This window comes from Armigeres subalbatus, chromosome 2 (assembly GCF_024139115.2).
Source record: "Armigeres subalbatus isolate Guangzhou_Male chromosome 2, GZ_Asu_2, whole genome shotgun sequence".
In the NCBI taxonomy this organism is placed as follows: Eukaryota; Metazoa; Arthropoda; class Insecta; order Diptera; family Culicidae; genus Armigeres; species Armigeres subalbatus.
Window position 1 is genome coordinate 424,310,369 of NC_085140.1, and position 12,140 is coordinate 424,322,508.

Genomic DNA, 12,140 nt, shown 5'->3' on the forward strand with positions numbered 1-12,140 from the left:
TGAATATACATTTGGAAATACGATTCAGAATTAATCTAATTAACCTTCTCTCCATCACAGATATAGTTTGCCGAAGGTCAACATGGCGGACATAATCAAGGGTCCGATGGATCTAAGCGAAGTACAGGACTTTTCAATTGGCAAGAAGCACAAGCCGAGCGATATCTATGGTGCTAGCAGCCGAGGACTTTCGTCTACCAGCATCAGTATAACAAGTGCCGGTGCCGGAGGTGGTTCTTCAATGCAATCACCATCGGCTGCAGTGGCAGCGGCAGCAGCGGCTGGTAAAGGAAAACTGAATGATATGCTTTCGAAGCTGATGAAGAAAAACAACGTGAGTGTGCCGATCGAAGAACCCCCGTTGGGTAAAGAGAAGAAGCGAAGGAAGTTGGACGAAATTGTAATGGGACTGTCAGCTGCTAAAGAACAGAAGACGATATTCGGTGATCCTACTCCACCAGGAGGAAGCTTCTCCGGTAGCTCTATGAAGAAGCCCCAGATCCCACCGAGTGTCTCAGTGACTCCAGCGAGTGCACCATCGTCGGTTAGTCAACAACCGCCCCAGAAACCGTTCACAATTACAGTGACAAGTGTGCCAGGAACATCGAAGAGTGGTCAGGGGTCGTCAAGCTCCAACTCGAACAGTGGCTTAGCTGCATTACAAAACATGTCCGGCATGGGAGCACTCTCAACCAAAGACAGCTTGAGTGCACTGTTCTCGCAAGCAGCCCAGGCCGAGCAACAGGCGTTCTTGAAACAACAGCAGAAGATTATTCAATCATTGCCAGCAAATTCACCACAACGTAAGGCATATGAAGCGATGTTTGCAGAAATGAAGCAAGCGGCGGATCTTAGTTCGAAACTCGGTCAGTACGGTTCAGCTCACGACGCTAAGGTGAACAAATGGTTAGCGGAACAAACAGCTGCCCTGACTGAACACGCTATGGGAATGGACTATTTGTCAAGATCATCGCGAAGATCATCATCCTCCACATCACAACCGCAGGCGACGACTCCTACGTCGTCTAGATCTACGAGAAATACTGGAACTAGTCTTCAACAACATCATGCCCAGCAACAGCAACAACAGCAGCAGCAACAGCAGGCAGACAATAATCCAATGGCCTTTAATTGGAAGACACTTACCGGTGAGGAATACGTGTCGGTTATTAATAAGATCAATGGCAAGCGTCTCACCGGAAACAAGGCTCCTCAACTGAAACGATTAACACAATGGCTACACGACAATCCTTTGTACGAAATAGATCCTAAATGGGCTGAATCGATCATTCTTCCACCTGGCTCTATGTCAATGTCAAAGCCTTCTCCATCAGATTCGGGAAGCCCTTCTTCAGCCTCTTCCAAACAAATGCGATCGTCATCATCGTCCTCGCCCATGACGTCCCAGGCAGGTCAATACGGAAGCAGTGGTGGCAGCAGCCAACAATCATCTTCCACGCCATCGAAGAAACATAGCAGTAGCAGTGCTGCTAACATGCAATTCCCAGGTCTTGCAGGATTGAACGCCAATCTATTATCTAGCGTTCCTGGATTGGGCAGTTTCGATCCGAAAAACCCAATGCTTGGAATGCCATTTGGCGGAATGCCCGGTTTGGCTGGACTCGGAGGACTAGGCAATCTGAACAATATGAATCTTTTTGCTAGCTTAGCAGGAGGACTGCCTGGTCTGTCTGGAATGGATGCCCAAAGTTTGGCTGCCATGATGGCTGCTGCAGGCTTAGACCCTACAACAGCTCTTGCTGCTGCAGCAGCAGTTGGAGGTACTCCTCCAAAGGCAGGAGGCAGTAGTTCTAGCAAATCAAGAAAACCTGATGGATCGAGCTCGTCGTCATCACAACAGAGTTCCAGCAAGAGTTCCAATTCCCAACAGCAAGCAGCAGCTGCAGCTGCTGCTGCAAGCCAGTTTCCTTTCTTCTTCCCGAATCCAAGCCTTTTGTACACACCGCTAGGTTTGGGAGGATTGAATCCGTATGGAATGCCAGGGGCTGGACTGGGCACAAGTGGAATAACAACAAGTACGACATCATCACCAACAACTTCACGACAATCTCAATCGAAGCAGAATAGCTCACGAGGTATGGGTGGTAGTTCTCAGCAATCGGCTGCATCACCAGGTAGTAAATCGAGCAGAAATTCAAGTTTGACTAGTCAACAGGCAGCTGCCGCTCAACAAGCTGCTCTAGAAGCAGCACAACTTCAGCAATTATTGCTTCCACATGATAAACATTTGTTGGACTCGCTAACGCGATCTGCAGGCTTGGATATCACGCAAAGTTCGAGAGGTAGTGGATCCAGCGCAGCCGACAAACGAGCAAGGGAAAGTTCGGCCGCACAACAAGCAAATAAACAAGCCCTAGAAAAGTTAGAGCGCGAGAGAAGGAAAATACTGGAAACGTTATCTCAAGGGGCATTCCCTCCAGATCTAGCAGCGATGCAGGCGTTTGCCACCGGGAAAATGCCTGGAGCGTCATCATCATCCTCTTCTGCACACGGTTCATCATCGAAGAGCAGTAGTAGTAACAATAATAGTGCTGCAGCGGCTGCAGCAGCAGCAGCCGCAGCTATGAGCAAGGACCTTCAACTACCGTTAACACCAGAATTCAGCCAGGCATTGTTCGCCGAAATGGCAGCTCAAGCTCTTTCTGCCAGTGGAGCAACCGGCTCTTCCTCGTCATCTTCTTCGGCTTCCAAAAAATCACGAGATCAAGAGCTGAAAGAAGCATTTGAGCAGTTGAGCAAACATCCTATTGAACTTTTGGCAAGGAGTTTGGGAGTCGGACCTGCGATATCGCTCATCCCAACGTCATCGTCATCCTCGTCAACATCAGATTCAAAGAGAACCACGTCTTCTTCGAGGCACGATGCCCAACAGCAACATCTACAGCATCATCTATCCAAGCTAGACCCCAAAACGCTTATGATGAGCGGCGTGGGCGGCTCTCAGCAGGATGAAATGAAGAGCCCCAGAACAAGATCGTCAACAGATTCTATGGGTAGTATTGACAAGGTCACGCTGACGCCAGTGGCTGCCGCTAGCATAGCAGCTTCCCTACCATCGCAAACGACAATCTCATTAGCATCACCCGTGGGACATACCGGCACTTCATCGTCGTCCGCTGCCGGTAGCGGTGGTGGTGGAGGTTCGTTGAATCTCAGTGCCAAAAGTCCGGCAGCCATGTCGACATCGTCCACGTCAAGTATCGGAGATCGGGATCGAGACCGCGAAAGAGAACGAGAACGGGAGAACAGAGACCGCGAGCGAGAGCGTACTGAAAGATTGACCGACAGGGTTGATCGGGCGGAAAGAAACGACCGTAGCTTACGGTCGACTGATATGGCTGCCGATTTGAGTAAGGGTTCGTCGAATTCTACTACGTTGACTCCGACGACAGCTGCACCTCAAAATTTATCGACGTCATCGGCATCGAATTCTGTGCCAACTCCATCGGTGACGGTGGTAGACACTGCCCACAACCAGGAAATGGATCTAGAAGATTTAATAGCCCCTTCAAAACTTTCCAAATCAGGCAATGTTTTGAACGATGAGGATGACCCTCAGAAACAGATTATGCTACTGAAGCAGAAGCAGAAACTTCTGCAACAAGAACAGATGAAGAAGCTCCAAGAAGCGCAGGAAGCGCAACGAATTCTCGAGCAACAACGGATGGCGGAGCAAAAAAAGCTGCTGGAAGAACAACAGCAAAAGGAGCAACACGAACAAGAACAGGCTCACGCCCGGGAACTACGGCATAAACGTCGTAGAGAACGCGAGGAAAATGAACGACTTCAGCACCCTCGGTTAGAAGTGGAACAGGATGCACCTGTTCCGATAGAGTCTGCCCAACCAGAAGTCGATCTTCGACAACACGAAGAAATGGTAGCACCTCAGCAGATGGATACAACACCTGCTGAGTTACACGAACCGCAGCAAAAGGAAGAAGATCTTCAAGAGCAACAACAACACGAAGAGGCAGAGCGACACGAACGTCGTGCTTCGCGTAGAAGTCAGCGTCATTCGACGGAACAACCGTCTGAAGACACAAGCAAATTTGATCACGAAAAACCAACAGCAGAGTGTTTAGCATCATCGTCGACAAGGAAATCTACTCGATGCAGCACCGATGCGGCCAGTTCTTCCGGTGGAGAGTCGAATAGTGCTCCGCAATTAACTCCGACGGCAGGAGGTCGTCGAGCGACACGTTCCAAACGACGAAGAAGCGGTGAAGACCTCGACCTTACGGTGGGAGTCCCCGAACGGAAGCGCGAGCTCCGATCCAGCGCAGGACGACAGGCAGCAGCTGCAGCGGCGCGGATGGCAGCGGAAGCTAAGGCAGCCGCGGCCGCTGCTGCGGCGGCAGCTGCTGCAGCTCAGACAGAAGGTTCACTGAATTTGTCAAAGGATCAGCATGACCACCAGGAAGAACAGCAACCCATTTGATTAAAAATGAGTAAATGACGCTTATAATTTTAGGTTAACAGTTTTTGTTTTTTTAGGAAGTTTTAGGCGGTTGATATTACGTGAGGAAATTGTTTCCTTGTTTCGGTAGTATACACATAAATAGTGAATTAGGAACACATATATGTGCGAGAAGAAATGTGTCGTATTATTGTAATTTATTTTGCGACAAAAACAGGACAGATGTGAAGTAACTGTGGTAGACAACAAAAACAAAAGTAAATCATCTAATAGGATTAAAACAATTAAGGCTTTGATTGGGTTTGGGATGCTTGTGAGGTTGCTTGCAATACTTCAATTTAGATAAAGGAAGCTTTCAATGGTGATTTTAGAATTACTAGCGGTGGAAATTCTTGTGGGAGATTGCTGTTGAGACCGGTTCTTTAATTGTTCATACGCAAGCCTAGTCGAGCATCCTTAGCAACATCGAAGTGTTTTGAAATCTTTTAAGAAGCTGAAAAAGATCTACCATTGACACCTGTTATATTTGTGTACTATAATCATTGTCTTAGTCGCTTAAAATAAGAGGGCAAATTATGTAAAATATTAACCAGCTGTCAGACTAGTAACTAATTTCCTTATATCATTCATGTTGATTTGTTGAATTTTTCAGCAAATCTCAAAAGTCGGTTCCATAAAAAAAAACAAAAAAATTAGGAACTCACATTAACTTCAGTCAAAAAATGGATATGAGGATATAAATATGAGAGTAGAAAACAATTATCTTAAAAATAGACACAAGCGGGCTTGGAACCAAGCAAGTACTGTTTAGCTTATTTGACTAGCACATAAAACAAAAACAAACAAAAAATCAAATCATCTAATTTATTCTCCCGTTTTGCTCATCGCGGCAGATGCAGAACAAACTTGTAAATATTAAATAAAGCTATTTTAACGTGTAACAACTTCATAGGGTGCTCAAAATAATTGGAATAGACAAGTTCAAACTCAATTGAAATGTTGTAAACGCTTCGTTTAACTTTGATTACAAACACAATGGTCTACAAAACTTCTTGAAAAGGACCATCAGCTGTTTTATCTTTTAACAGTAAGTTGCTATTTATGTATGCTTCCCGGAAAATAAAAATCTTCGAAATCCGATCACTTTCTTGGATGAGATTTTTTCTAACATTTTTAATTCAGTTTCCTTTTTGTACTATCAAAACCGAATAATAATGAATAAGGATACAACAATCTTGATTACTTTAATTATTTTGATTACCCTATGATAGACTTGAATGTAGAAATCGATTAATCTCGATGCAAAATAAAACCATAAAAAAATCATAAAAATCACAAAAAATAATTCATTTTCGCATTTATCCGTAGTAAAAGAAGAATCAAACAACAACAGAAAATATAGTTGCTAATATCTCAATAGCAAAACAAAGCGGCAAAAATACCCGACAGTTAGTCGAGTGTGGTGGGGTGTGCATGTGGCGTGCTGTAATCTCTCTTGAAGACCCCTTTCATCGTGATACTTTTCCCGTTGTGTGGTTGCTACGCGGAAAGAATTGCATGAATGGGCCAACTCGTCGAGTTATGCACAAATTAGTCGAAACTGGCTTGAAGCTGTAGCAAAAAGGTTGAAATAAAACAAAAAACACAATTCAGAAAATAAACCAACATTAGTTCCAAAAGTTACACACGCATATAAATAGATATGAACACGAGATAGACTGAAACGTTAAAACATGTCTTTTGTTTTCTGTCCGGCAGGAATCTTATTCAAGTGTGGTTGCATTTCTATTCCATTCGTGTCGGCAACCGATCGTTATGAAACAAATGTTATATCATCAAAATCTGTGTTGTTTAATTCGTGGGGAATTGAACGACCGGACTGAAAAAGTCGTGTACATTAGTTTATTATTATGTTTCTTTAATCTATTCCCACATTTTCCCTGTCCTCCCAAGCTGCACTTTGTATTATCAGAACATATTTCGAGTTAGCGGAGTTCGTTCGTACAGATTTCAACTATGATGCTGACTGAGGTGTTCACCTTGATGCATCTGGTTGGCATCGCAAGCCCAAGAGTCCTGCTAGTAGTGGCCATGTGTGGGGTCTAGGCTGCTTTTGGCGGACAGATTTATGAGATACATTTTGAGAAGGAGGAAAAGGGCACATGCATTGGACCGTGTGTCCGCTAAGCGGTCTTGAAATGAAAGGGTATGGAAAGAAGAAGCAAGAGTTACACAAACAAAAAGTAACACACACTGCAAAAGTGAAATGTAGACCTAGTAGTAATTTATCTCCAATATTAAAAAAAATTAAAGTTTACAAAAAGTATAAATATTATGAACTAGCGAGAAAAACACGTGACAATTATAAAGGAAAAAAATCTGCAAAAAAATATAAATAATGAAAAATATCTTCAAGTCTCTGTGTATTATAATAATCTACGACATATCCGAAAGCTACTTTTTAAATGCTATTTTTTATCTCAAGTTCAATACCAAATTTTCAAAACGACTTATCTGCTTTTATAAACAAAGATTCAAACGTCGATTTGACGCATCTGATAGCACTCCCACGCAAACCAACACTATCAACACGTAGCTGAAGGCTTCTGCTATCTTTTTCTGGAATTTTCACTAATAGCCTGTTGATTGAGATTACGCCATTTATGTTAATAAATATCATGATAAAAATAACTTGATGCCAATCCCCATACATTCAGTTTTCTATCTCGCTTTAACCCTTTCCTTCCCATGGTAGCTGTAGAGCACCCTCCAACATTCAACGAATTGTTTCACCAAAAAAGCAATACAGTATTGACCCGATTTTGTCTACCCCCGATTTTATCACGTTTTCGACCCGATTTTGTCACCCCAAATGGCATAATCACCATAAGGGGCCCGCCAGAGTAGACGCGCCACCGCGACGCATCGCATTTCGCGTCTACTCTGGCCGCACCCACAATTTCGTCAAAAATCCAAAAACTTAATATACAGAAAGGCAAAGCTTTTTCACGCTAATCACGTTATAATCTAACACAGGAGATTCAAAATAATTAATACCAACGGGAAAAAACATATCTTTGTCGTTTTTTTAACGAATTATATCTGAAAATCCTTCTTCCACTCAAATCTTACGATCTGTTCGTAAAAAAACTGACATTTCAATTTTTTATGGCTCAAATTCATCTGGGGTGTTACTAGGAAGCAAATAAAGCCACTACATGGGAATAATAAAAAATAGAATAATAGAATAATAAATAGAAAAAATAATAATTTGTTGGTGGCAATATAGTTGCCACTGCCTTATAAAGGGTTAAAATCACGCGTTTGCACGGAGTATAGCAAACAAGCGTAAAGGCTATATGATCATTCCAAAACCCAACTTTTGATAGAAGGCTCGGAGAACCATAGTGTTATATACCAATCGATTTGAAGTGATGGCTGTTTGTGTGAATGTACGGATGGTTCTTCTAAAACCTTTGAGCAAACCAAGTTTTTGTATGTTTAGCTTTAAGCTGCAAATTTGTTTTATTTCAATCATTAACGAATGCATGAATTATTGCTTATAGTTCTTCTACTCACATTTTTTGGTGACACAATTTTCTAAATGGTATCACGATACCAACTTCTGTCCCACACTGTGTTGTTCCTATTGGATGATATTAGATTTTAACCAAACTTTTACACCTGTATTGGCATTAAATATAGTCACGGTAACTAGCAAGCTGATAATAACAATTTTGAAGTAGATTTTAGATATGTAGTTTGTAATAGCACGTTATCCTGTAGATCCCATTGTCTACCTGGAATTTCTTCGAGATTTTGTTTGATTTAGGATTAACGAGATAGCATAGGAAATATTTTAGATTTATTTTAGACACCAATTATGGATATAATATTATAAGCATTTATTTTAAGGCATTATTAGAATTCCGACTGAAATTTTGATGATCGTTTTCTGTTCAGAACTGGATAGATGACTTTCACTTTCCTTTGTTTATTTGTTTATATTATACATCAACAGGCTGTATTGGCCCCAATGATGCTTACTTTAATTAATTACAAAATGTGAAATTACATTCTATGGTCAAGTATCATTATCAACTATTCCTTAAAAAAGAACTGAACCTTTCGCGAATTAGTTGACGGGACAAGTTAAAATCAAAAAGAGATGCAACTCTGTTGAATAGTCTTACATACCGTAGTTCGTTCGATGCATAGGAGCCCTGAACATCGAACTATTTGTAAGGAATCGGGGTTGCACGTGGTAGTTAATTTGTTCCAGAAGAGAAGGGCAGTCGAGTCGTCCTTGTAGTAGATCTGCTATCAGTAATGCCCTCGTTGTGCTTCGGAAGATGGAAAGGGGTTCCAGATCAATCAAACCACGGTAAGGCTGCGACCGGTTAAATACGACTGAAGCCATCGCAAGAAAGAATCATTGATTGTAAGGCCAAAATCACGAAGCTACTCATAAGCAGAAACAGAAGGAGTATTCCGAAAATCGATGTGGCAGAGCCTTCCAGCAGCGGTCATTGTCTTTATTATTGTTGCATCAACAGGCTATGTTTGGCCCCAATGATGTAGAGTATTTAAAAAAAAGTGAACATTAAAAGATGGTGTCAAGGGATAATACAAAAAAGTTATAAAACATTTAAACAAGCATAGTCATTGTCTTCGTCTGTTTATGTCTGCGAAGAACGATGAAAATCTTCGGCGTAACATGCTCCGTGTGGCGTGGAAATCGAAGAGTGATGCGACTCTGTTGAAGGCCACATATAACCATAATTTGTACGACAAAAGGGCAGCCTCAACATATGGGTGTTACGGACCATGCTGAACGTTTGTTCCAACATAGCTCCACAGTCGATTCTTCCCTGCAGGGTATCGGCGATCATAATGGCTTTGTCGACATCTCTCCTTGAGCGAAGTAGCTCCAAGTTGATCTACTGATATCGGCTTTCGTAACTCGGTAGGCGAAACGGATCCAGCCAAGGTAGTCTACATAGCGCGAATCGAAGGAAACGGCGTTGAACAGATTCGATTCTCTCTGCACCGTTGTTGTAAGGACTCCAGACAACAGAACAGTACTATAGAGTCGAGCGCACCAGTTAGCAATAGAGAGCTTTTAAACAGTATATGTCGGTGAAATTCTTCGCAACTCTGAAGATGAATCCCATAGTTCTGGATGCTTTGAATGAGATGTGTTGCTTGAATACTAGTTGCGAGTCTAGGATCACGCCGAGGTCCTTCACATGGCTCACCAAGAAGGCTTTACCCAAGTAACCAAAAGTTCCTTTAAGAGTACGTTTTTCGCTTAATCAGCTTCAGGTCACTCCTGACGGAATCCAAGTTTCAAAGTGCTCGCGTTTTCGGGGGCACACCACTCGATAAGGAAGCAACGTTCAACTGTCATTTTTATTTTTTCACGCATGCTGCGACGCAGCAAAGCTAAATCAACAAAAATGACAGTTATGCACCGCCTCCGTTGCAGACGATGGGCTGTTTTTTCGTGAAATCGTTATGAAAGAACACTTGGCCGGATTTACCACCATTCGGTTTAGAGAGCGCCAATCCACGAAGCGATCTAGTTGACGTTGTAAGAGCTGACAATCGGCGATACTATGTATTTCCAAAAAGATTTTAAGGTCATCTGCGTAAGCGAACCGAGGACATTTGTTAACGAGGTGTACGTTGTTGAAAATGATCAGGAAGATCAGTGGTCCTAGATGACTCCATTGTGGTATATCGGATGGTGCATGAAAACTTTTAGAGGTGCATTCCCCAATAAATAGCTACGGTCAGATAGCGGTCAGAAAGATATGAATGAAATCCGTTCAGCAGACTGCCGCTGACTCCGAATCGGTCCAGTTTTACAATGGCTAATGAGTAATTAATCTTATCGAAAGCTGCAGAGAGGTCAGTATAAATAACATCCGTTTGAGCCAGTGGTTTTCTGGGGAATGTTATAGATGTTGCACAGGAAACATTAAATACATGTGGAAGGGTTGGTGGTAAGGAATGGAATGATTTATTAGGAAAAAATAACAAAGTTGGTTTCTAGCAAACGTTACTACACACCCGATATCTTGGATCGCTCGTCCAGCTAACACTCCTCCTCGAGTAGTCCAGATTTTACTCCGGCGTTCATTCGGTGATTAACCTACTTCCTTTTTGTAGTGGTTTGGTCAGCATATCAGCAATCATAGTTTCTGTAGGTCAATAGATAACTTTGATAAGCCTCTTCTTAACCAGATCTTAACCATGATCTCCTGCCCAGTCAGGATCTACGAAGGCAGTCATGTTTGACTCATCTATTCCTAATTGTAATTCATGTTTGGCCGTTGTTACAAGGTATCGCATCACTCGTTTTGCTTCCGTCCAATCCTCTGCCCTTGGGCCTTTGGGAAACTAACTTTGCGGCCCAGTAAGGAAGTGCTGATGGCTATGTCCGGCCTTGTATTCACTGCAACGTAGCGCAATCCGCCAATTAAACTCAGATATGAATTATTATTGGGCAAAAGATTACTCTCCTCCTCCTTTGTTCGGAGGTAGCCTGGTTCCATAATAGGTATGGCTGATGGTTTCGTATGGTCAAGTCCAAAACGTTCTACTAATCGCTGAATATTATATTGAATATTTGCTGATTGATTACAAAACCTCCTCCTGAACATTGATTGATTTGAATTGCGAGATAGTGACGTACATCACCGAGTGGATTAACTTTGAACTTTGCAGAAAGAGATTTGAGAATCGCTTTATATTCTTCCAAAGTGTTACATACAATTAGCATGTCACCGACGTATAGTACATAGTATAAATGTTTGCTGATTTTCATCGTTGATTTTAATGTACAAACAGGCATCGGAATTTGATTGAACAAACCCGAGTTGTTTTAAAAAAAATATCAATGGTTTTGTTCCAAACGTGTCCAGCCTGTTTCAAGCTATATAAACTTCGCTTCAGATGACAAACTGTATCAGAACTGCCTGTTTCATATCCTTTAGGTTGCTTCATGAATACGTCTTCAGATTGAACACCATTGAGATATGCATTCTTGAAATCTACGTGCTTTACCAACAATTTTCGACGGGCAGCAACAGTAAGTAGCATCCGAAAAGTAGTATGCATTGCAACTAGAGCAAAAACTTGGTCATAGTCGATGCCAAACTTCTGTCTGAAGCCTTGAACAACTAATCTTGCCTTGTATCGAGAAATTATACCATGTTTATCTAACTTGCGCTTATACAACCACCTACATCCGATGGCCTTCTTGCATTCAGGTAACGTTGTGTATTCCCATGTTGAATTCTGCATTAGTGACATGAATTATTCATCCATTGCTGATTTCCACAATTCACTATCACAGCTTGTTCTAGCTTCGTCGTAGGTTTGTGGCTCGATGCTTTTCACAGGTCGATGCTTGGTACAGGTAGTATCTTCATCACACGAATTAAAATCATCGTCTTCATCAGTGCTTTCATCGTTATTTTTATCAGCAATAGGTTGAAGCGCGATCGGCAATTGTTTCATAGGCTGCAAAAGTTGTAACGCATCTTCGAAAGTTTCCTCCAATATCGGGACATCTTCACTAGCTTGGATATATTCTGCTTCTACAAATCTTGCATCTCGACTGATCACCAGTTGATTTGTGGAAACATCGACGAATCGGTACGCTTTGTGGTTGTTTGTATTGTATACGGATTAA

The 12,140-nt window shown here is 42.2% G+C and overlaps 1 protein-coding gene across 1 annotated transcript in view; it reads left to right on the plus strand.

Moving 5' to 3' along the window:
* Nucleotides 1-6,853, plus strand: part of LOC134213484 (uncharacterized) — a 72,058-nt gene extending 65,205 nt beyond the window's left edge. The window contains 1 exon segment of the mRNA XM_062692574.1: nucleotides 61-6,853. Coding sequence (XP_062548558.1) covers nucleotides 61-4,459 — 4,399 coding nt within the window. The 3' untranslated portion in view covers nucleotides 4,460-6,853.
* The last annotated feature ends 5,287 nt before the right edge of the window (nucleotides 6,854-12,140 follow it).